General features: G+C 42.7%; 1 protein-coding gene across 1 annotated transcript in view; it reads right to left on the bottom strand.

Moving 5' to 3' along the window:
• The window catches only part of pacrg (PARK2 co-regulated), a 113992-nt gene that overhangs the window by 34431 nt on the left and 53417 nt on the right, over positions 1-26144 (bottom strand). Inside the window, exon 4 of the mRNA XM_053632387.1 lies at positions 15393-15542. Coding sequence (XP_053488362.1) covers positions 15393-15542 — 150 coding nt within the window. The remainder of the gene's footprint in view (positions 1-15392; positions 15543-26144) is intronic.

Below are 26144 nucleotides of genomic sequence, written 5' to 3'. Positions count from 1 at the left end.
TAAGGATTATGCTCATCATTTAGGATGAACATATTGTCCAGTTGACATCTACACATTATTAAAAATGTGTTTATACTGTACGTGTGTATAGTTACGTTACGTACAATGAGTGAGGAATACAACACAACAGGGTGTGTGTTACAGGAAAATAATCAGGGGTCAGAGTGTTTTCTTCCTCTTACAGCAATTTGACAACAAAAATTGAGTAAAGAATGACAGATCATCATTTTTATCTGTTTATAGTTACATTTAATATTGTGGAACATTCATAAAAAGTAAGTTAGTTCTTGTCATCACTTCCAGCTGATGTATAAATAACTGATCCAAAAAATCTGTCATGTTTCCGATAAACCACAAACCGCAAAGAATTTCCCTGATACCGCTGTTACACAGTGCTGACACCGGGGACGCCTGCCATTTTTATTTGTTTGTTAAATAACAAAACGTTTTTAAGCCATTTATTATTCGTGTTAAATTATGAGGAGCATCAGCTATACAGTTCGAGTCCCCATAAATGAGCTGTGCTGTAGAAAGACTCGCGTATTAAAACGATCACATTGCTGTAAACCTGAGCTTTGAAATGCAGCTGCACTACTGTCCGGGCTGCTGTTACAGAAAATTAAACAACACCTTCTGACCAATCAGAATTCAACAGTGGTATAACAGATTACCTACAGCTCACAGCCCATGTACTGAAGCACTGACGCTCTCCTCATGTCCAACGTCTCTGCTGTGCTAACACTGTTACAATCATGAGTCCATCCATCCGTCCGTCCATCCATCCGTCCGTCCATCCATCCGTCCGTCCATCCATCCATCCATCCGTCCATCAGTCCATCCATCCGTCCGTCCGTCCATCCGTCCGTCCATCAGTCCATCCATCTGTCCATCCGTCCGTCCATCAGTCCGTCCGTCCATCCTTCCATCAGTCCATCCATCCATCCGTTCATCCGTCCGTCCGTCCGTCCGTCAGTCCATCCATCCGTCCATCCGTCCGTCCATCCATCCATCAGTCCATCCGTCCGTCCATCCATCCGTCCATCCATCCGTCCATCAGTCCATCCATCTGTCCATCCGTCCGTCCATCAGTCCGTCCGTCCATCCGTCCATCAGTCCATCCATCCATCCGTTCATCCGTCCGTCTGTCCGTCAGTCCATCCGTCCGTCCATCCGTTCGTCCGTCCATCCGTCCGTCCATCCATCCATCAGTCCATCCGTCCGTCCATCCGTCCGTCCATCCATCCGTCCATCAGTCCATCCGTCTGTCCATCCATCCATCAGTCCATCCGTCTGTCCATCCATCCGTCCATCAGTCCATCCGTCTGTCCATCCATCCATCAGTCCATCCGTCTGTCCGTCCATCCGTCCATCCATCAGTCCATCCGTCTGTCCATCCATCCATCAGTCCATCCGTCTGTCCATCCATCCGTCCATCCATCCGTCCATCAGTCCATCCGTCCGTCCATCCATCCATCAGTCCATCCATCAGTCCATCCGTCCATCCATCCGTCCAACAGTCCATCCATCCGTCCGTCCATCCGTCCATCCATCCGTCCAACAGTCCATAAATCCGTCCATCCATCCATCCATTAGTCCATCCATCCGTCCATCTGTCCATCCGTCCATCAGTCCATCCATCCGTCCATCAGTCCATCCATCCGTCCATCCATCCGTCCGTCCGTCCATCAGTCCATCCATCCGTCCAACAGTCCATCCATCCATCCGTCCATCAGTCCATCCATCCGTCCGTCCATCCGTCCGTCCATCTGTCCATCCGTCCATCAGTCCGTCCGTCCATCCGTCCATCCATCAGTCCATCCGTCCGTCCATCAGTCCATCCATCCGTCCGTCCATCAGTCCATCCATCCGTCCATCCATCCGTCCAACAGTCCATCTGTCTGTCCATCCGTCCGTCCATCTGTCCATCCATCCGTCCATCAGTCCATCCGTCCGTCCATCCGTCCATCCATCCATCCATCAGTCCATCCATCCGTCCGTCCATCAGTCCATCCATCCGTCCATCAGTCCATCCGTCTGTCCATCCATCCATCAGTCCATCCGTCCGTCCATCCATCCGTCCATCCATCTGTCCATCAGTCCATCCGTCCGTCCATCCATCCATCAGTCCATCCATCAGTCCATCCGTCCATCCATCCGTCCAACAGTCCATCCATCCGTCCATCCATCTGTCCATCCATCCGTCCAACAGTCCATAAATCCGTCCATCCATCCATCCATTAGTCCATCCATCCGTCCATCTGTCCATCCGTCCATCAGTCCATCCATCCGTCCATCAGTCCATCCATCCGTCCATCCATCCGTCCAACAGTCCATAAATCCGTCCATCCATCCATCCATTAGTCCATCCATCCGTCCATCTGTCCATCCGTCCATCAGTCCATCCATCCATCCATCCGTCCATCCGTCCGTCCGTCCGTCCATCAGTCCATCCATCCGTCCAACAGTCCATCCGTCCATCAGTCCATCCATCTGTCCGTCCATCTGTCCGTCCATCCGTCCGTCCATCTGTCCATCCGTCCATCAGTCCATCCGTCCGTCCGTCCATCCATCTGTCCATCAGTCCATCCGTCCGTCCATCAGTCCATCCATCCGTCCATCCATCCGTCCGTCCATCAGTCCATCCATCCGTCCATCCATCCGTCCATCCATCCGTCCAACAGTCCATCTGTCCGTCCATCCGTCCGTCCATCAGTCCATCCGTCCGTCCATCTGTCCAGCCATCCGTCCATCAGTCCATCCGTCCGTCCATCCGTCCATCCATCCGTCCATCAGTCCATCCATCCGTCCGTCCATCCGTCCGTCCATCAGTCCATCCATCTGTCCATCAGTCCATCCGTCTGTCCATCCATCAGTCCATCCATCCGTCCATCCATCTGTCCATCAGTCCATCCGTCCGTCCATCCATCCATCAGTCCATCCATCAGTCCATCTGTCCATCCATCCGTCCAACAGTCCATCCATCCGTCCGTCCATCCGTCCATCCATCCGTCCAACAGTCCATAAATCCGTCCATCCATCCATCCATTAGTCCATCCATCCGTCCATCTGTCCATCCGTCCATCAGTCCATCCATCCGTCCATCCATCCATCCGTCCGTCCGTCCATCAGTCCATCCATCCGTCCAACAGTCCATCCATCCGTCCGTCCATCAGTCCATCAATCCGTCCGTCCATCCGTCCGTCCATCTGTCCATCCGTCCGTCCGTCCATCAGTCCGTCCATCCATCAGTCCATCCGTCCGTCCATCAGTCCATCCATCCGTCCATCCATCCGTCCAACAGTCCATCTGTCCGTCCATCAGTCCATCCGTCCGTCCGTCCGTCCATCCGTCCGTCCATCAGTCCATCCATCCGTCCATCCGTCCGTCCATCAATCCGTCCATCCGTCCATCCATCCGTCCATCCATCCATCCATCCGTCCAACAGTCCATAAATCCGTCCATCCATCCATCCATTAGTCCATCCATCCGTCCATCTGTCCATCCGTCCATCTGTCCATCCATTTTTCATACCGTTTATCTGACACAAGGGGACTCGGGGCACAAGGCGGGGGACACCCTGGACAGGGTTCCAACCCATCACAGGGCACAACTGCACACACACTCACACTACACACAATTTGGAAATGCCCATCAGCCTACAGCGCATGTCTTTGAACTGTGTGGGAGGAAACTGGAGAACCCGGAGGAAACCCCCGAAGCACGAGGAGAACACGCGAACTCTCTGCACGCAGGATGGAGGCAGGATTCGAACCCTTAACTCCACTCACTAACATGGATATCTAACTCTCTATCCGCTCTATGGCCAGGTTTTTCTGTCTCTCTTTGTTATTATTTTTCTTTCTCTCTGGCCAGGTTCTTCTCTCTTCTCCTCCTCCAACGTCCTAACAAGCCGGGATATGTGAAGAAACGAATTTCACTGTGCTGTAATGAATATGTGACAAATAAAGACTTCTTCTAATAAAAGGTGTTTCTTTCTCTTTTTCTCTCTGAACAGGTCTTTCCTGTGACATTTTTTTCTGTCACTCTCTTTATTAACACCTTCTCTCTCTCTCTCTCTCACTCTCTCTCTCTCTCTCTCTCTCTTATTTTTCTTTTTCTCTCTCTGACCAGGTTTCTCTGTCTATCCTCCACTATGGACATGTCTTTCTTTCTATTAATGTTTTTTTCTGTCTTTCCTCCTCTGTTAACAAGTTTTTCTATCTCTTCTCCCCTAACAGCTTTTTTTCTCTCCTCCTCCCTCACTCTCTCGCTCTCATTGTTCTTTATAAAGTTTTTGTTTTTCTCTCTCTGACCAGGTTTCTCTGTCTATCCTCCTCTATGGACATGTTTTTATTTCTCTTTTTTTGTCCCAGGTTTTTCAGCCGCTCATCTATTAATAGGTTTTCCTGTCTTCCCTCCTCTGTTAAGTTTTTCTGTCATTCTTTCTCTCCATTAACAGGTTTTTTCTCTCTCCTCCTCTATGCATGTTTTTTCATATCTCTTGTCCTCTCTCAGCAGGTTTTTCAGTCTCTCTCTCTCTCTCTCTGAACAGGTTTTACTCTCTGCTCTATTACAGTTTTTTCTGTCTCTCCTTCTCTACAGACATGTCTCTCTTTAAAAAAATCTTTTTCTGTCTTTGGGCACATTTTTCTGTCTGTCTTCCTCCACGGACACGTTTCTCTCCTCCTCTCTACATTTATCTGATCACTTACTGTGTAATTGGCCAGGATTTTGCTTTGCTTATCATCTCTGGTCTGCTGCCAGTGTAGAGATTTGTCTCAAAGGAACAAACTGACAAATTGATGCGTTTTGCTGTTTTATTGCATTATGACAATTTTCCAGATAGAAAGTGTGTGTTTGTTTGATCATTTGACGAAATGTACGTTGCGATGTGCTCTGAGCTTGACCTGCGTTAGTCACTGATAGTCACTGATGAGCGAGATGTGAGAGTAACTGGCATTTCACGCTTCGGCTTTCTCAAAATTCAACCTGAACTGTAACACCTTTCCATTTGTAATGCTAATAAGGAACGTCCTAATTCTCTCCTTGTGAGAAAACAGGATTTTCAGGATGGTCTGTTTGCTTGGCCTCTACGAGACAGGGGCAGCCTCGGGCCAGCAGCCCAAATTTGGGCTCTCTACTGTATTCACAAAGGGAATAAACTGAATAAATTCTACTTTGACAAATAAATAAATCTTTGAAAAATGCGATCTGGTGTGTCTGAACCTCCTCAAGCACTCAGTGTGTGTTAAATGGGAAATCCTTTGAGTGACATCAGCACTGCACACACACACACACACACACACACACACACAGAGACACACACAGAATGACACAGCCACATAAAGGAAGCTAAACACTACTCCGAGGATGTGTGTGTGTGTGTGTGTGTACAGTATATGAGCGTGCATGGCTTTGTTGATGCTTATTAACTGAGCAGATTAATTGTCACTAATGTGTGTGGTGAGGTGTGAAACCACAAAAGCAGTGGGGAGAAACATCTCACTTCTTTTACCCTCTCTACAACACTTAAATCTTTATGAGCTTTGCTTGACACGTTCACGTCATTTAACTTCTCTTTATCTCTCTCTCTCTCTCTCTCTCTCTCTCTCTCTCTCTCTCTCTCCTTCACTCTGCCTGTCACTTTTCTCTACTGCTCTAATGCTCACTGATGTCCAGCTGTTCGTGAACTCTGTAGGAGGGAAATGACACGTCACACAGACGTGCAGACTTCCTGCTCCGGTTCTGAAAGTATTCAATGGTGTATATGTGTGTAACTATAGGGGGGATTTTACAAGCACAGGAATTAATTAAGGCCTCCACAGGATTTTATCCCTTACAATCGTGGTCAGCAGAACAGCATCTCGGAGCACACAATCCATACAACCTTGAGATGAACGAGCTACAACAGCAAAGAGAAGAACAGAAACCTGAGGCTACAGGCTCACTGAAACTAGCCACTTGAAGATTGAAAAAAGAAAAATCTCGATTTCTACTGCAAGATGCTGATGCTAGACATACCAACAGCATGAATGCAACTGTTCAGGCTGCTGCTGCTGGTGTCATGGTGTGGGGAATGCTTTCTGAGCACACACTGGGCCTCTTCTTACCAATAGAGCATCGATTGAATGCCACCGCCCATCCTGCTGACCACGTGCATCCCTTTATGCTCACACGCATCCATCTCAAACTGGTTCCATGAACATGACAGTGAGTTCAGTGTACTTCAAATGGCCTCCCCGGTCACCAAATCTGGATCCAATAGAAGACCTTGGCATGGGGTAGAATGGAAGAAAGCGCAGCTGATGAATCTGAAGCAACTGTGTGATGCAATCATGTCGAGCTGAATCTCAAAGGAATGCTTCTAAGACCCTGTGGATTCTATACCATGATGCACGGAGTCTGTCTTGAGAGCAACACTTTAATCGATCATAATCAGATTAAAGTGTTATTGGATTTTAATAAATCTGATTCCTGTGTCCTCATTTGTCAACGGTGTGTATGAACTTTTCAACACAGTGTGGGATTTATTAAAACAAAGCTTTGCTTACATTTGTGCCTATATTTCCACACAGTTCTGACTTTGGCTGGTCATGGTGGTCATGGTGTTGGACGGCTAATACACTGACATACCCATGTAAGTAATTACAAGTTTGTGGTTACTCCGAAATACCATAAAAGGCTAACCCAGCTGTTTTTGGACTATTTTCTTTTAGCTGAAATCTCCAGTTCCTGAAAAAATACAGCTAAATTTGTAGCATCAGCTGGAACCTAAACGGGAAACACTGGGTATTTCCCAAGCAGTATTGAGTAGGATTATGTCTGCAGTGTTGGATGACATGATTTCTCTTTGCTTGACCTTTATCCACAGTTTCAGGTAAAACAGGATTTCCATGCAATCACTTTCTTTCCTGACGTCAAAAGCTTGAGTTTATTCTTAATGCGGTTGAAGGACGATCAGAAAACCAATCCCAACAGCTTCTGCTGTGTGAACACGTGACACACTAGTTCTGTGATCAAGACTACCACTGTCAAGTCCAAGACCAAGACTAGCCAAGACTGAATCAAGACCGAGTCAAGGCCAAGATTAAAAAAATAACTTCAAATCGTTTTCTTTATCCTTGCCCTTACTTCATGTGCAGTGCACCAGTGATTAGGCCAGAAGTAGGAATTTCTTCTTTCTACCAAGTCTCAGTCAAAACCAAGACCATCTTTAGCGATATTTAGGGAGATACCAATGCCAAGACTGGGTCAAGTCCAAGTATAACTTCCAATAAGCCAGAGACAAGTCCAAAGCGACACAGTAAGTGTCTCGAGACGGGACTTTATAAATGATTGTTAGACTATTTTTGAATCAAAATCAAGAAGAAAAATCAAGAAGACGAGCATCATTGTGATTTTTAAACATAAAACCTCCCAAATAAATCTTTTGCTGTAAAGCGACTTGAGACCTCAAACCTAATTTGTGGAACTTTCTGAAAAGAAGTACATGAGTACATTTAATATTAATTTAAAAAGCCATAAACATGAGTGGTTTGGGATAATGAAATAATAGAGCATTTCTCAATGCTTCTTGGTTATTTTGTTGATAAAATAGCTAACTACTGTTGACTGCTTCATGCAGATCTGAGAAAGATCCTATTAGGTTATTCTGTGAGTCAGGAGCGCTCTACTCCAGTGGTTCCTCGGCTGGGTTCTGACGGTTCCTGCACTGCATGTCTTGTTTTTCCTGCTCGAACACACTTGATCCAAAGAATCAGCTAATTAACCGACCTGCTTTTTTCTGAGTCAACAGGGGTGTGTTCGAGCGGAACCAATCTCTACGCTACTGAACCATTGTGTCTTTAGCCTCGTTTTGGTCTTTCAGTTCGACCGCGAACGCAGGGGAATGAAAAAGGCAGAGAGGGAAAGAAATACAGATAGAATATGTACATTATTACTGTCTTTAAAAAACCCAAAACATTCTTCTTTTTCATTCTTTTGGAGGTACGCTGGGTTTAAAGAACTTTACTTTTGATGCTTAGAAGATTAACTATTCAAATAGTATATAAGATTCATTCATCCATCCATCCACAGCTGTGTTATGAAAGTGACAGAGCGTGAGGTAAAATTTGTGTCTGTTCTTATATACACTGATGGATAGATTGATGGATGGATGGATGGAGGCTGGTTTTAAGGAATTATAATGTTGTCTGTTGTATAATTTAACATTCACCCCAATAAACTACACACACAACTGCTCTTATGTGTAGCAATGGATGGATGTTTAGATAGATGGATGGAGGATGGATGGATGGAGGATGGATGGATGTTTAGATAGATGGATGTTTAGATGGATGGATGGAGGATGAATGGATGGATGTTTAGATGGATGGATGGATGGATGGATGTTTAGATGGATGGATGGAGGATGGATGGATGGATGTTTAGATGGATGGATGGATGGATGGATGTTTAGATGGATGGATGGAGGATGGATGGATGTTTAGATGGATGGAGGATGGATGGATGTTTAGATGGATGGAGGATGGATGGATGTTTAGATGGATGGATGGAGGATGGATGGATGTTTAGATGGATGGAGGATGGATGGATGTTTAGATGGATGGATGGAGGATGGATGGATGTTTAGATGGATGGATGGATGGAGGATGGATGGATGTTTAGATGGATGGATGGATGGATGTTTAGATAGATGGATGTTTAGATGGATGGATGGAGGATGAATGGATGGATGTTTAGATGGATGGATGGATGGATGGATGTTTAGATGGATGGATGGATGGAGGATGGATGGATGTTTAGATGGATGGATGGATGGATGGATGTTTAGATGGATGGATGGAGGATGGATGGATGTTTAGATGGATGGAGGATGGATGGATGTTTAGATGGATGGAGGATGGATGGATGTTTAGATGGATGGATGGAGGATGGATGGATGTTTAGATGGATGGAGGATGGATGGATGTTTAGATGGATGGATGGAGGATGGATGGATGTTTAGATGGATGGAGGATGGATGGATGTTTAGATGGATGGAGGATGGATGGATGTTTAGATGGATGGAGGATGGATGGATGTTTAGATGGATGGATGGAGGATGGATGGATGGAGGATGGATGGATGTTTAGATGGATGGAGGATGGATGGATGTTTAGATGGATGGATGATGGTGTTAGTGAGATTTAAGATTGGCTGTAGTATGTAACATTCACACCAATAAACAACACACACAACCACCACACTGCATTCACACTGAACTGAACACCACTGAGCAACCTATATATTGTTTCTGTGTGTGTGTGTGTGTGTGTGTGTGTGTGTGTGTGGCTCAATTGGTAAAGGAGAAATTAAATATGCTGATGTAGAGAATCACAGGGAGCAATATTCGTGCACACTCTCTCTCTCTCACACACACACACACACACACACACGCATGCACACATCTGTAACAGGCTTCTATTTACCTCTGCCTGACTGCAACACATACATGTACAAACACACACACACACACACACACACACACATCTGTGCAGCATGTGGAACTGGAAACTGGAATAGCATACTGGTTTCGTGTAAACAGGAGACGGTCTGGCCTGTGTGTGTGTGTGTGTGTGTGTGTGTGTGTGTGTGTGTGTGTGTTTGTGCATGTGCGGCAGTCAGGCAGAGCAATTGTGCCAGTCAGCAGTGCAGGGTTAGATGGCTCTGTCACCATTGACCGATGAGTACTGCAGGAGCAATGCAGCTATCCATTCTGAGAGAAAGAGAGAGAGACAGAGATGGAAGAGGGAGTGGAAGAGAGAGAGACAGGAAGGGAGAAAGGGATAGAGGGATGTAGAGAGAGGGGGGGTTCGCAGACAGACAGAGACAGATAGAGGAAGATGAAGAGACAAAAAGAGAGAAGTAGAGAGATACAGAGAACGAAAATAAGAGAAGTACTGCTGGAGACAGAGGGAGAGAGAGAGAGAGAGAGAGAGAGAGAGAGAGAGAGAGAGAGAGAGGCAGGACAGCCAGCAGAGATGACATTTGCGTGCACACACACACACACACACACACACACACACACACACACACAGAAACACACACGTGCTAGAGTAAAACACTGAACATGCTACAGAAGTTTCTCACTCTCTCCTCACACACACACACACACACACACACACACACACACACACACACACACACTCAGGGATGACCCGGGGTCGAGGTGTTACACGACTTACACTGACACCTTGCTGAATTATTTATCTGACAAGCCAACCGAGTCAGCGACACAGCCATCGATCCCTAAATCACACTCTCTGCTTCTCTCTCGTGTTTCCACTTTCATATCCTCTCTCTCCCTCTCTCTCCCTCCCCCCCTCTCTCTCACTCCCCCCCCTCCCTCATTCTCTCTCTCGCTCTCATTCCCCCCCTCCCTCTCTCTCTCTCTCTCTCTCTCTCCCCCCCCCCCCCACACACACACAAAACGACATAAAGACACAGTATGACCCTTGTCTACAGTGACGGGTCTAGTCACAGATTTTGTGTCAACATCGAGGGACCGATGATCCAGTGACCTTCCCTTTGCACTTGATTCGATTTTTTTTCCTCCACATACATATTTCAAACACGATTACACCCCAGCGCTGCTGAGTTCTCAAACCTGATTGGTCAGAAGCTCATGATTCATTTTGTATAACAGCAGCTCTGACAGGAGTGCAGGAGCTCGAATATGTTAGCGTTTCGTTTAGTAACAGCTGTACACTGATATGGTGGATGTTCTCCAGAATCTAACTAATAAACACAAATAGCTTTTTTAAAACGTTGTTACTGTATTTAAGAAAAGAAAAGCGTGTAATCATTGAGACGGCGACGTGTTCTTGAAGGAGGTGTTCGTTTAACAGTTACACAACGAGTCTCTAGTGTCCGTGTTTAAACAGTCAGTGGTAAAGCTGTACGTTCTCCACCACAGGAACGTCTTCCAGACAAACGATGCCAAAATCTAGTGGAAATCCTGTCCAGAAGAGTGGAGCGCAGTATAACAGCAAAGGGGCAATAAATCTAAAAAAACTTACACGAAAATATGGAAACGTTCTTCAGATATCACGCTAACGACAATCTCAGATGTGATGCACGTACAAGTGGGAGAACATATAGAGTGAAGAGCGCAGGATACGTGGGGAGTAAATGTGGCGTGGCGTGGCGTGGCGTGATGTGACGTGCCGGTGTGGAGTTTGCGGGCGTAGTGTGAGCTCTCGGAGCGCTCGGTGTGTAACTGCACTGTGACGGCGTGTGAACTGAGGCCAGCGTGAATTCTACACCATGACGTGAAATTCCCTCTAATGCATCAATTACAGGGCGGGTAATCTCACTGAGAGCAGAATTAATTAAGAGGACTAATGAATTATCCCATTATGACAGTTAGAATAGCTTTCGATTAGAGAGAGAGAGAGAGAGAGAGAGAAGGTCAAGTTGGCGGGTGAAATAGGGGACAAAAAGAAAACCGAAGGAGGGCATCATGGGGGTTTGAGATAAATGAAGTAGAGAGTGTGTGTGTGAGTGTGTGTTTATGATGAATGTGAATATGGTGATGGTGGTGTGTGTGTGTGTGGATATGAATGTAGATGTGTGTATAAATGCAAACGTTGTGCATATGTATGGGCATGTGCAAGTGTGTGAGTGTTAATAGGAGTGTGTGTGTCGGTGCGTGAGGGCAGCTGTATATAAGCAGGTCTGTAAATTTGTGTGTGTGTGTGTGTGTGTGTGTGTGCGTAATTTGTAGGTGCTACTTAGGTGAAGCCCAGGAGCCCCTGCTCAAATCTGATTGGCTAGGAGCCACCCACCTGCTGAGAATACACATTGTGTACATACACACACACACACACACACACACACACACACACTACACATCGCTTCTTTTTCCCACTTGTTTGAGGGCTAATGTGTGTGTGTGTGTTGGGGGGGACATTAATACCTGCTGTGAAGTGTGCTGAGACATAAGAGAAAATATCCGTGTGTGTGTGTGTGTGTGTGTGTGAGTGTGTGTGTGTGTGTGAGTGTGTGTGAGAGAGTGATTGCGATTCGACATGCAAAGGGGTGTGTAAAAAAACTGAGCCTGCCAAAAGCTTTCTTTTGATTATTGTGTTGAGGATAATCATAGGGTTAAGTAAGTGTGTGTGTGTGTGTGTGTGTGTGTGTGTGTGTGTGTGTGTGTGAGGGTGTGAGGGTGTGTGAAGATTGAGAGAAAGTGAGAGAGAGTTAGAGTGTGCCTTGCGGGTGGCCAGATTGGAGTAACACCCCTGAGTAAGACATATGGCAGACACACACACACACACACACACACACACACACACACACACACACACACACAGTCCTCTATCACAATCTATTTCTATTTGTATATTTCCACAGCAGGTAACTAACATCTTTTGGCTTTTTCAAAAAAATAAAACAATATAAAACAAGTGGTCATGCTGCTTTCAGAGCCAGTGTCTAATCTGTCTAATCTGTCTAATCCCCATTCTGCTTTTCCACTGCAAAACAGGCCAGGAAATTAGTTCACCAAACTGCTGCTGGCTTGGAACTGTGAAGCGGAGACGTCAGGGGCTTGGAGATGGCATCATTTCAGTCACAACATCTCAAGCAGCTGAAGCCATTTCCAAAATCTCCATTAAAACACACCCCGAAATATTTATTTCCTTTTTCAAAACATTCAACAACGAATGAATCCAAGGTAGAAAAGAAAAAAAAACACTTTACTAGCAATAACAAGCTGAATGGAGCTGCAGCGTTAACGGTAAGGAGGAAAACTTTAATAATAATTGTCCACAATCTGATGCTGCCGTATAGATCGGACGATTTGGAATGACGCGCTGATTTAAACTGCCATGGAAAAATGAATCAAGGCAACCATCATAAATCAATTATAATCAATTATAATCAAAATTGGATCATATCAGATTCAGTGGTGTTGTCAAATATCGAATCGTTGCCTATTGTGTCGTATCAGATCAAATCCAATCATGACAGAGTTAATGTCATCGTCAGTTATCCAACTGTTGCTGAAAGATCTGAAATCGAAGTGTTCATGTGGGATCTCTGGTTTCCTCCCATCTCCTCAACACATGCTAGCAGGTGGAACGGCTACGCTGAATTACCCCAGGTCCGAATGTGTGTGTGTCTGTGTGTGTGTGTGTGTGTGTGTGTGTGTGTGTGTGTGTGTGTATGTTCCTGCCTCGCTCACAGTATTCCTAAAACCCTCCATGATCCCGAGCAGGATAAAGCGCTTACTGAAGACGAATAAATGAATATATTGAACAAATAAAAAAGTGGTAGCAGTACATGACTTATGTTCATAGATTTGCTGCAGTACATTTCTGTCTGTAATCCATTTCTATTTTCATCATTTAAATTTAAGTTATTACTTGGACTGACATTTTTTTCTGTCTAAATGGAACAGAAATCTATTATATGTTTCATAATGATAAATGGCTGTTAATGGATGTTAATATGCTTATTATTGCTATATTATAAAAGTGGCTTAAAGTCAACAGAAAAGATAATTAAATCCTTTAGTGCAGTTATGCACACACACACAAACACATTGTGTGTGTGTGTGTGTGTGTGTGTGTGTGTGTGTGTGTGTATTATTTTTTTTCTTCTTTTCTTACAAATATTGTCCGATCATCACTACATGCAGAAGACATCACTGGATGACAAAAGGACTTGAAGCTGAGGTTTTGTTTAAATTCCCCTCTGGGTGTTATAGAACTCACAGTTCATATTTGAAGCGCTCAATAGCAAATCAAGATTTTTCATTCTCAGGAACTAACAACATTTTGGTACGTGAAACAGGAAATCGGGCATTTTGAATTTTTTCCCACTTCTTCTCCCACACATTTTGTGCAATAACCGCTACGTTTGGGCGATCAGGAGATCCGGAGACCGGTCCTGAACAAAAAAGCTCCGTTTTTTTAATATGACGGCCGTGCAAATTTGACAGAGATGTCACCAAACAGGAAGTGAGGACATATCTCAACAACGGTGTGACGTAGTCAGACCAAACTTTGTACATGAGTGGACTAGGACTAAAGGACTTGAAAAAGTTCAGTCTAAATTCACCTCTAGGAGGTGCTATAATCCACGAATCAGTAAAACACACTTAACTTCCGAATCACACATCAAATCGTGATTCTTCGTTCTGTTGATTGCCTGGAAGGCGCTTGATGCGATCTGGATGGAACAAATTTGTTATTTGCTAAACACAAAGGAAGTCGGCCATTTTTATTTTGAACAAAAGTTCTTAGCTTCTTCTCCTTAAAACTTTGTCTAATGGAACCACTGCATGGACAGATCAAGCTGAACAAAACTCATTTCTTGGATTTCTGATATTCGGCAGTTTGTCTGTAAATCTGGTCGTGAAGTCACCAAACAGGAAGTGCGGAAATAACTCAGGAATGGCTTTACGTATTGCCATCGAATTTCCTTGGGAGATATACCATGTGCTTGGACCCTTAATTATTATTGTTATTATTGTCATTATAAAACTGTAAACATTTTAAGTGGGTTATAAAAGCACTTGTCTTACTCTGAACAATAAATCCTCATTACGCAGAGATATTATGGCTCCTTTAGTTTTCCACCTGCATGTCAAAACAAATTTTGCTTCATGAGGACCAGCCAAATCTCCAAATTGTCACAAATTACTCTCACTTTGGAGACATTTGTTCCCCTCAAAGGGCCACACACACACACACACACACACACGCATACACGCATACACACATACACACACGCATACACACACACACACACATACACACCTTTAGTACCACTGAAATACAAAGCCAAATGAGTCAAATTGGGTACTGATTCATGCGGTGAAGTGTGTGTGTGTGTGTGTGTGTGTGTGTGTGTGTGTGTGTGTGTGTGTGTGTGTGTGTACCTATAATGACCTCCCCAAAGTGGCACGGTGAGTGTGACAGCACCTCCGTGGATTCACAATGCGTTGTGCTGTAATATGTGTTATTCTGTGTTATGTTGTAAGCTGTGTTGTGTACAGTCATGTGTTTGTTGTGTTGTGTTGTGTTGTGTTGTGTACAGTCATGTGTGTGTTGTGTTGTGTACAGTCATGTGTTGTGTGCTGCATTTTTCTGTTGTTCTGTTATAAAACACGCTTTGATTGTGTTATATTACTGTGTGCTTGAATTGTGTTGTGTTTTTGCTGCACTGTGTTTTCACGTGATCTCTACATTACTGTAGTGTGTTGTGCTATATTGGGCTGCAGTGTGTCGTTGTGCTGTATGATTTTAGTATGCTTGTGTGTCTTGCGTCATGTTGTGTTATATCGTTCGGTTGTATTGTGTGCTGTTTGTGTTCACTGGTGTGCTGTATTGTGTTAAACTCACTGTTCATGTTCTTGAACAAGTTGAGGATGGGCAGGATCTGTCTGTAGTACGGCACCAGAGCTTCTCCCACCATCTCTCCCGACACCACGAGGTGCTGCAGAACCTTCAGCGTGGTACAGATCACCTGCCTGTTCCTGGTGTTCAGGGCATCTGAGACGGAGAAAGAACAACAATCAGGGTTTCCCGCCATGCATCATGTTTTTTACTACGTCAGGGTTCAGTGGCACTTTCTGTGTACTGAATGGTTAGTTATCCTAATATTCCTATCTGTATTAAGATTTTAACCCAAAGGGGCGTAAACCAAAAGCCTCTGAAAGTTCCTCAACCTCAGCTACATCACTCGAGTTCACAAATACTCATTTCCCCCCATTATTATTATTATTATTATTATTATTATTATTATTATTATTATTTGTACCCACTCACAATATTTTATAACAATTTTAGTTATGTTTCCCAAAATATAAACAAACTAATAGCTTAATTTATATACGTATATAACCCAGTGCTGCTGATTTCTCAATTCTGATTAATCTCCTTTTGATCAAAGGAGACGTTTAAAACATCCAAAACACCTGAGTAACCCGCTTACGATCCAGTGGGCGTTACAAACAAGTACGCCCAAGCTAACGAAGATAGCGGTGCATTTAATGTCATGTAAACTGGACTGTTATCGCACTTTTTGATTTTTCTTGTGTTTTATGGATAAATGTATTGATATGAACCCGTTTCTCCAAATAAATCTAACAGTCTGTCCGTGTGAAGGGGGGGTGTGGGGGGGTGCATTGATTCAGCCGTCAGTGAAAATGACCCAGCCACTAACCCAGCAGTTCGGTTACACAAAACTACCCAAAAACTAGCCAAGACTGAGAAAATAACCCAACGAAATGCCCCAAAAGACAGGAAAATAACCCAGCTTTGTTAGAGTGTGGACTTGGTTGTTAAGTCCGAGTGAAATAATCAGGATGTAAACACAGAAGGGCCATGATGGAAAAAGGGAGAGGGTGAGAAGGTTAGAGAGGGACAGAACTTCCGATTCAAACCTCTTAAACACCTGGTTTATTATTGTATGCTAATGCTATTCACAATTAACCCATGCTATGAATTATTCATTAACGACAGTGACACTAATAAGGGAAGTATGTAGTTACGAGAATGAGGAATGTACCGTTGCGCCCGCTGACGGCTCCTGGGATTTTAAGGGGTTGAGACCAGAAGAGCATTTTTATATCAGAAGGCGATAAAGTCTTACTGAAATGACCACACGGCAAAAAATATCCAGCTCCATAATTTGCTAACGGCAACAAAAATTAAGCAATGTTTCATTTCTCAGACTAGCATTTATTGAAAGGTTAAGCAACATCTTGTTTGTTTGTGTGTGTGTGTGTGTGTGTGTGTGTGTGGCTTGCTGTTCCCTGGAGGAAAGATAACCCTTCTTCACGCAAATCAGTCTGAGCATGCATTAGCATTTGCAGGCCCCCCACTTAGCCCAGCCTGATAACAGTAATCCTCTCTCTATTAAAGCAAAGTAAGCCCAGACGGGCACACATACACACAAACAAACACACACACACACACACACACAAGCACGAACGCACACACACTCACACACACAAACTTTTCCTAAATGAATTCCAGGTGGTGCATTAATGGCTGTGTGCAATCAAAGGATGGTGGAAGCCAAAAAGTGCACGAGAGAGAGGGGGGGGGGGTAGAGAGAGAGAGAGAGAGAGAGAGAGAGAGAGAGAGAGGTAGAGAGAGAGAGAGAGAGAGAGATTTTCTGCATTTTCTCTGAACCTCTCTAATATTCATCTCCCATTTGATTGTGTATAACACAGTGACAGACTGGATGAATGTGAAGAGACAACAGACAGACGTTATGATTTACTATTACCGCCAGTAAAAGTGATTATGCCACAGCACTGTAGAATCCTCGACTCTGATTGGTCAGAAGGTGTTGATTAATTTCTTTATACCACAGCATGTTTGAATTCTCAAATAAGAAGGTGTGCATTCATTTACTATAACAGCAGCTCTGGCTGGGACTTCCGGCTATAACATAAATGACAGGTCTATATCAATGCGCTCCTCCTGATACGTTATTCATTTCTACACCCAGGCTTGGGGAGTAACGGAGTACATCTAACGGCGTCACCTGATCAGGACACCAAAAACCGGTAGCTGTAATCCTTTACAGTTTTCCAAATGGGTTTTCTTAGTCAAATAATACACTTGTGCTTAGGCCATGGCTTAAACAATATAATATATATAGTTATAGTTTTACAGAATTGAATATAGCACCTTTGATTAGTTTGTCTATTTAAGCACAGGCAGTGATTACAGAAACTTTACTTATAAAGTCACCAGGGTTCAGCATTAGATGTTGCTATGTAATGACTCCTTTGTGAGGATGTACACGCAGACACATATTCAAGGCCAGATTAATCTGAATACCATAACGAAAGCTTCAGCTCGGAAACACCGATCCAAAGCGGTACAACACTAAAAGGACGGACCAATAAGGTTCTCTGAAGGGCCACTTTAGCGGTAGTACGATAAAAATGGAATAAAAACACCTGGTTCTTTAATGCGACGTATACAATGACAGATATATAGATTTTTTCCCCACTAAGCACTCCGAATTTTGAGAGCATCTTATATATCGCGCAGACTTATTGTTCAGAAAATGTAGTATATAACTTTGAAAGTGCGCTCAGGAGTGTAATGTTCTCGTTATGATTTTCACATCCAATAATAGGTGCTGGGCTTCCTTTACTCACCTGTAAATCATCACCACAGTGGACCTTTATGGAAGTTCACGGTTAAAAAAAAGAAAAGAAAAAGCAATAGATAAATAATGTAGGTTACACAGCCACGGTGCAGTCAGACACATGAGAGACTGAGATGGTAGAAGTGCAGGTGCTTTTAATTTCGGCTGTCCCACAATCCTCAGTCCAAATCCATGGCCTGAGGCAAAATAGTGTTGGGGATTCTATAGAATTTGTGAGGCACTAATCCAACACAAACTTCTGAAGGTCCAGTTACATTAAATTCTTTGTTTACCGTTATCTTTTATTGCTCCACCATCTAAGGAATAAAACACCACAGTGCCGTGTTGTTAGAGAAAAACAATCAACATGAAGCGGAGACGTTGTTCACACCCCAAACTGGATCATTCCCGATAAGAACACATCCTGAAGTGTTTTATTCCCCTTATACCGCGGCCCCCTGGGGTTCCAATGATTACAAGTTTTAAATTATTACCATTTTTTAAAAACTGTTTACACAGTTGAGCTCATGAATTTACATATGCCTCGCAGAATCTGCATAATGTTAATCATTTTAAAACATTGTAAGCTTTTGAACAGGATCATGAATGTAAACTGCTGTTATTTTGTTTAAAGATCTTGTTTTTTTTTCATTTAGTACTGACCTTCAGTAGCTACATAAGACAAATTAATTTACACCTCATCATCCTGTTCAAAAGTTTACACCCCCCACCCTTCCCCACTTATGTATCGTGTTGCCTTCTTGAGCATCAGTGAACGTTTGCACCTTTTGTAATAGTCGCGTACGAGTCCCAACATCATACAGCGACTGTCGGAAAGGGGTGAAACATGCAGAAGATGCTGGAAAAGTAAAGAATGTTCAGTAATTTTTCTGAAGAACAGTGGGTGGTTTAACTGCTCAGGACAAACAAGGGACTCATGAAGAACTCTCACAAAACATAAACACACTCGCGGGTCCTCCAGGTAACGACACACGGGATTAATAATCAAGTGTATGTATTGGTTTTTTGAACGGGGTCATGTGTGTGAATTCAGTTATTGTCTTGTCTTGTGGACTTTATGTAAACATCTGTTATGTGAAGTAGTTTATTCAGGGCAGCAATAAATAAAAAAACAACATGCAAATTTTATGATCGCTCTCTTTTTTTAATTATTAACATTTTCTAGATTCTGCAAGGCGTTTGTAAACTTATGACCTCATCTGTAGTTACAATCATTGGGCCTCATTTATCAAGCTGGATACAAACGCATTAATGCAGAAATCTTTCATATGAGCTTTTACACAAAATATGTGGTATTCATGAAAATGGCGTAATTTTAGGGAAAATCTTCGTAACCTACTCCTGCCCCAGGGTGCGAGTAAAATTCAGCTGTTGTCGAGGAGGTACTGCACTAATCTAAAAACCCCACAGCTTTGTCATGTTAACACGAATCCAGAAGGTGCTCTGTCTTGAAGACACACTGTTGGAAAGTGTACCGTTTTGTTGTTTTTGAACAACGCACCAGTTTTATATGAAACGCCGATGCTAATAAAGTCCTGGTCTAAGTTGTCTAAGCAGAACGAGTGAATTAATATCAACTATTAATGCTGACGCTACCGTCCAAGCTGCTGTCCAATCTGAATTGAGCAGGCATCAGCACCGTGGTATAAATAAGGGAAAATTATTTTATGTCAGTTATTCAACTTATACCCCAGTGATTTGCAAACATCATTAATGAACAAAATGTTGCACATTTTAATGGTTTATAGTTAGATTTGATGCGAGACAAACTAGTTCCTGTTATCACTTACGTTAAAGCTGCGATAACCAGTTATTCCCTCACCCCCCCAAGCCCGCCCCCTTCTCCTCCCTCTCAAAAACACAGCTTGTCATTTTACCAAGAACCCGGAAACTCCTGTTCTGATGACTCTCCCATGCTGCAAAACTTTCCAAAGCGTGTCACCACATCAACGATTCTAAATATTACTTTGTTAAAGACCACATTTATTAAACCTGTTTATTATTAGTCTTAGATTATGTGCAGCATCTGTCGTACAAGTCCCTGTGTGCGAAACGATGATGTATGAATGCTTTAATATTAACCTGCCATTCATGTTACAGCCAGAACTACTGTCCGAGCCGTGTGGTTATACTAAAATAATGCGCACCTTCTGCCCAATAAGATTGGAGAATTCAACTGTACTGTGGAATAAATGCAGTTATTTGCGCTGTAAGAAAAAGAACATGACTTTCTGTTAAAATTGAGTCACTTGGTGTTAAGACCGGTCGCAGCGTACGTAACCTAAGTGCAATTTTTGATCAAATTTGGGTTTTAAATGACCACATTCACAGCACATTTCTAACGCCTCATGCTGTGTGCACTCTGCGCCATGTTACGTCAGGTTCACATTTATTTCTAAATTTAAAAAAAAAATAGCAACCTGAGTCACTCGAACAGCCACTGGGTAAGAACAGGAAAAGACATGAGCTATGCTGAATGGTGGAAATTAATTATTATAATCTAATAATAATAATAATCTAATCATTAAACATACCAACAGTATGACTGCAGTACGATGATATAACACAGAAAAAAAAACTCCCTCCTCACACATAATGAACTGCCTGGAACGCATTACCTCATTAGCAAGACTAATGTCCAAATCAGATGGATGGCCTGAAGAGAACACATTAGCCAGTTTTATGATTTTGCTGCTAGGCTTTGATCCTGACATAAATAATGTCAAAGAGATCTGTTAAATGCTTATACGCATCAAGACGCTGGTTTCTCCGAGGAATCTCGCTAGTTTATCAGCGTCTGTGTTCAAGCGCTATATTGAAAAATGACATTTCCCTCCATTGAGTAAAACATCCAGATCTGTGCGTTCATCTGTAAATGATTTAGGTGAACGTAAATGTGATGGGTTTGGTTAACAGCCGCTTCCTCTAAAGTTCCGCAGAGTGCTCGTGATCGTTCTCGGCCTGAACGATTGGAGAAGCCCCGACGCTATTACAATCTTCATTCCAATTTTTTCTAAGAGTACATTGTGGCCTGAACTCTCTCGCGGATAGAATCCCAAAAGACTGCAATTTCCAGTCATTTGAACAGTGCGGTTGCTTCAGTCATACAGTAGAATCTCGTTTCTCATCGTCTGAGTCAGCTACACTGCTCATTGCTTCTCATATTCTCAAATAAATTCTCCTACGGCGTTTGGATCGAAATGGCTTCAGGATTCCTCCGAGTAGATGGAACCTTCAGCGTTAATTCAGTACAGTCATTGGTGTTGGGCACGGGTGGACAAAGTACTGAGAAATTATACTAAAGTGAAAGTAGAGATAACGTGTCAAAACCTTACTAATCCAAAAAAATTACTCAAATTAAAAAAATAACTCAAATAAAAGTAAAAAAGTTACTACATTCAAATGTTCTCAAGTAGTAAATAAGTAAATGTTTAAAATAAACTGATGAAATACCTTATTTTCATGTTTACAGGTGAAAAGTAACTTTTATTACGTGCTAGAAGATGATCTTTCAGTCAGTACAGGAGGTTTTGCGTGTGTGTGTGTGTGTGTGTGTGTGTGTGAGAAGATTTGCGATGCGACTTGCAATGTTTTTTGTGGGTTTTTGCATACTTGAACTGGTGAAATTGCAATTGTACAAAATAGTTTTTTCCATTTTGTCTTTCGCAGTGATGTTTGCTGGTGAAAGAGACCTGTTAGCTGTATTCATGTTCGACGCACGTGAATCGAAGAGGGCTTTGGCTAAACGAGTGTCGTGAGGATGTCACATGACGCATCTTGGCCCGAATCTGCGTAAAACCTGCGGTAATTTTGAAAAATTGCAGCTCCCCCGAATATTACAGAGTTTGCTTGATTTTGCGTTAATTTCTCCGATCGCAAAATCCTGGAGGGACTGAATTTCATTTTAAAGCAACTATGCCGTTTTGCCTGAAAACATCATTCACTCTCTGTCGGTCATACAGTATGCATGGCCAACACTGAATAGCTTGCTAATAAATGAATCCAAAGTCAAATAAGATGTCAATACCCAATATTTACCATTAGCTAGAATTTGACTTGCTACCTAGCCTTGTTTTCCTTAGCTACTATTAATATTTATTGATGCTAACCTGGCAGTAGCAAAGAAAACAGGCTAACTTCGATAAACACTGCCATGTTAGAAAACTAGCCAAACTTACCTAAACATGCTTTTTCAAATTAGATAGATAGAGTTTTTGCCTTCTCTAGAGGCAAAGGACATGCCTCATTTTATACCAGGCTTTTCTAACATCAGCATACTGAAATATTTTACTGAGGTAGGGCCGGTGACTTGTCTATATTCAAATGCGCGTGGAAAGCTACAACACTAACTGCATTGTGTAGCATGAGAATGTCGCTGAAGATGATGCGTTCCTACGATTCTTGATAGTTTCCTGATGAACTTGATAGTTTGCTAAAACTGAGCCATTCGATTGATATATAGCATACAGTCACTGGCTGGATGAATAGAACAGACCTTCAAGATTTTTCATCAGTAAAATGCACATTGTTTTTCTTGGAAATGTAATTAAGTAATAGTACAAGTATTAAATTTCAACAACAATCAAGTAAAGCATAAACATGCCAAAATGATGCATCGGAATAGCAACGAAGTACAATTACTCAAGTATTTTGCACCCATGGTGTTCTCTTCTTTATTGATCTTTGGTAGGGAAAAAAAATATGAAAAAGTGACTGCGATATTAAAAATAAATAAAGAACTTTCAGCGTTGGGGATACACTCCAACACAAGTTAAAGACCAGGCTGTGTAAGGCTCTATTTTTGTGCAGGCGCAAACATAATTTAGCAGCATAATGCTGGTTTATTGATAATTTAATTGGGTGTAAATCTTTTTTTCCCTTGTTCACTTCCAGTTACTATTTTCATTCTTCATATTGTAAATGTATTTGAACAAAAATATCCTAAAAAAAATACTCATTTACAGCCTTAAGTCTATTTGCGTGCTGTGCTATCAGCTTGGCAAACCTGTATTTGGGATCTACAGTACCATTCCTTTCTGCTTTGTCAGGTTGGATGAGGAGCATCCCTGTATCTCTATTTTCAGATCTCTCCAGAGATGTTCAGTCAGGTTCAAGTTCACTCAAGGACATTCACAGACGTCTGTATTGCTTTTGTCTGTGTTGCCTTGGAATCTTCAGACCTGAGGTCTTGTTTCTTATGGCCTGACAGTCCCCTGAGTGTTTTTTGGACAAGCGAGTTGTCCCATGACTTCCGTCTGACTGCTCTACCATAAAGACATGATTAGTGAAGTGCTGCAGAGATGGCTGTCCTTCTGACAGACTCTCTCATCTCCACACGGGACCTCTGGAGTTCTGTCAGTGTAACCTTCGGGTTCTTGATCACGTCCTTGACAAACTCCGTGGTTTGCTCAAGTGGGCTCGGGAACTGGCTCTAAGAGGAGTGTCGGTGATTCCAAATGTGTTCCATTTAAAAATAATAGAGGGCACTGTGTGATTCTCAACCTTCCCTGGATTAGCCATGCTACAAACCTTTCTCAGGGGTCTGTGGACAATTCCTTTGACCTCATGTGTTGGGGGGGGATGGACATGACAAAGAGTTCAAGGTGTTGACATGGCCTCCAAATTCCCCAGATCTCAATCTGACAGAGCATTTGTGGGACGTTCCGGACAAACAAGTCCGATCCGTGGAGGCCCCACCTCACAACTTACAGGACTTAAAGGATCTGCTGCTAACATCTTGGTGCCAGATACCACAGCACACTTTCAGAGGTCTTGTGGAGTCCATGCCTCGATGGGAAAGAGCATGTTTTGGCAGCACAAGGGGGAGCTACACAATATTAGGAAGGTGGTTTTAATGTTATGGCTGATCGGTGTATATTTGTAGAATATAGGTTTAGAAAGAATACAGGCTTGAAGCTCCTGCACAAGAGTATCTCGGGCAGTGCTGGGGTTTGAGCTCAACCTTCCAACCTTCCTGAAAAAAGGTACTTCTATAACATCATGCCTCTATATCAATGCACTTGTAATTATGACTAATACAAGTCTAAAAATAAAGGGATTAAAAAAGCATTGTCATCATTAATATGATGACAATGACGATTTACCAGAGGTGTTTATTTAACATTTTTGGAAGGAGTCTCCAGTGTCGGAGCTTTGTAACAGTGAGAGGTAAAGAGAAAAAGGAACAATATATAATGTTTATAGCTGCTAACCCTACAGCCCTAACCCTAAGTGACAACAGGAACGTGTTTTTCAGACACAACATTAAATATAAATATAAGTGGACAAAAGGCAGTGTATTTTTCTTTAATAGATGAAGAATTGCTGTGGTATAACAAGAATAATAAAATACTTTGTGATGTGCTGTTATTTAAATGTAATCAACTCTGGAGTGGTAATGGCCTGACACAAAGCATCACACTGCCCGCTCATCGATCATTCATAATCATATACTAGAACTGTTCATATACTAGAACCTCACAACAGTATTGATCTGTTGTATAATTTACTTTAAGTTTGTTATACTTGAAATGAAAATAAACTAATACTGAAGAAATGAATCTGTTGATTTGACACATGAGCCTCATACCAGCGCATCGGTCTCATTTCCTGTCAGTGCTGAATTGATACAGTCCACCAGCTCCATTCAGATGTTTCATTCAGTACGACTCGCTCACATAGTCTTCATTCAAACACAAACATTGAAATTCTAATTACCAAACCACGGCACACCATTTTCCCCAGGTGTGACATTTAGCCCGGTGGATTGTTCAATAATTCATCTTTCTCGTGTGGAGGGATGGAGCGCAGGGATGGGAGAAGGAGGGAGGAGGAGGAGTAGGAGGAGGAGGAGAGGAGAAAGGTGAGAAGGGAACGATCTATCAGGCACGCATCCGCCTGCAAATCTCTTGGAATAAAGTAATCATTAATTCATGTGTCAGTGTGCTGCATATTGAACTCTAAAAGCAAGCGACCTTGGGCACCAACGCCTTCTCTAAATGCCAGAGCTGGGTGACATTTGGAAGGTTTTAGTAACTGCGTTGAGTCAAATTTCTGATAGAAATATATCTGCAATATTAGTCAACCTCCAGAAATACAGCTGCAATCAAAATTATTCACCCCCATTGCAAATCAGGTTTATTGTCAAAATTAAAGCTTGAGTGCATGAATCACATTCCTGACCAATTATTTAAAAGTTTGTTAAAGTTTTTAGAGTGTAAAGAAAGTCTGAATGTTGAAGTAGCTGCAACCCAAACATTCAGTTAATGTCTCTCTCTTTTTCTCTCAGTAGTAATTAGCGTGGGTCCAATAAGGAAGAGGGCACTTAACATTCCATTATCACAGCTGTGTGTGTTTGAGTGTGTGTTTGAGTGTGTGTTTGAGTGTGTGTGTTTGAGTGTGTGTGTTCGAGTGTGTGTGCTTTCATAAGAAGCAGACATATTGCTATGAGAAAATGGTGTGAGTTGGAAGAGGATTAGAAGTTATGGGATACCTTCAAAGTGTGTATGTGTGAGAGTGTGTATAATTGAGAGTGAATAGTTCAGACAGAAGTGTGTGTGTGTGTGGGTGTGTGTTAGATTCCATGGCCAAGGCCTAAGGTCACTGCATTAAGTGTCTGCCAATGTGAGTACAGTCAGCTCCAGGATTATTGGTAAAGATGGGTAAGAAAGGTAATGAAAAAATATCTGTGGTAAATTAGCATAAATCTAACATTTAATTGAAGAAACTTGTAAAGGAAATTCAAATAAAACATACATGTGTCACAATTATTGGCATCTCAGAAATTCTTATGAACCCTTGGGGGAAAGTGCTATTTGCCCTCTTCCTCATACATGAGCTCACAGACCTCCCTGATTGGCTAGTGTCCCTGTGATTGACAGGAGAGAGAGAGTATGGCATCCCTCCCACTCAGAAAGCACAGCCAATTTTGCTCTCTTGGACTCCCAGCCACAGATGGTTGT

The sequence above is a fragment of the Ictalurus furcatus genome, chromosome 9, assembly GCF_023375685.1.
Source record: "Ictalurus furcatus strain D&B chromosome 9, Billie_1.0, whole genome shotgun sequence".
Lineage (NCBI taxonomy): Eukaryota > Metazoa > Chordata > Actinopteri > Siluriformes > Ictaluridae > Ictalurus > Ictalurus furcatus.
The sequence above is the reverse complement of the archived record's forward strand: the minus strand, read 5'-3'. Positions and strand labels throughout refer to the sequence as shown.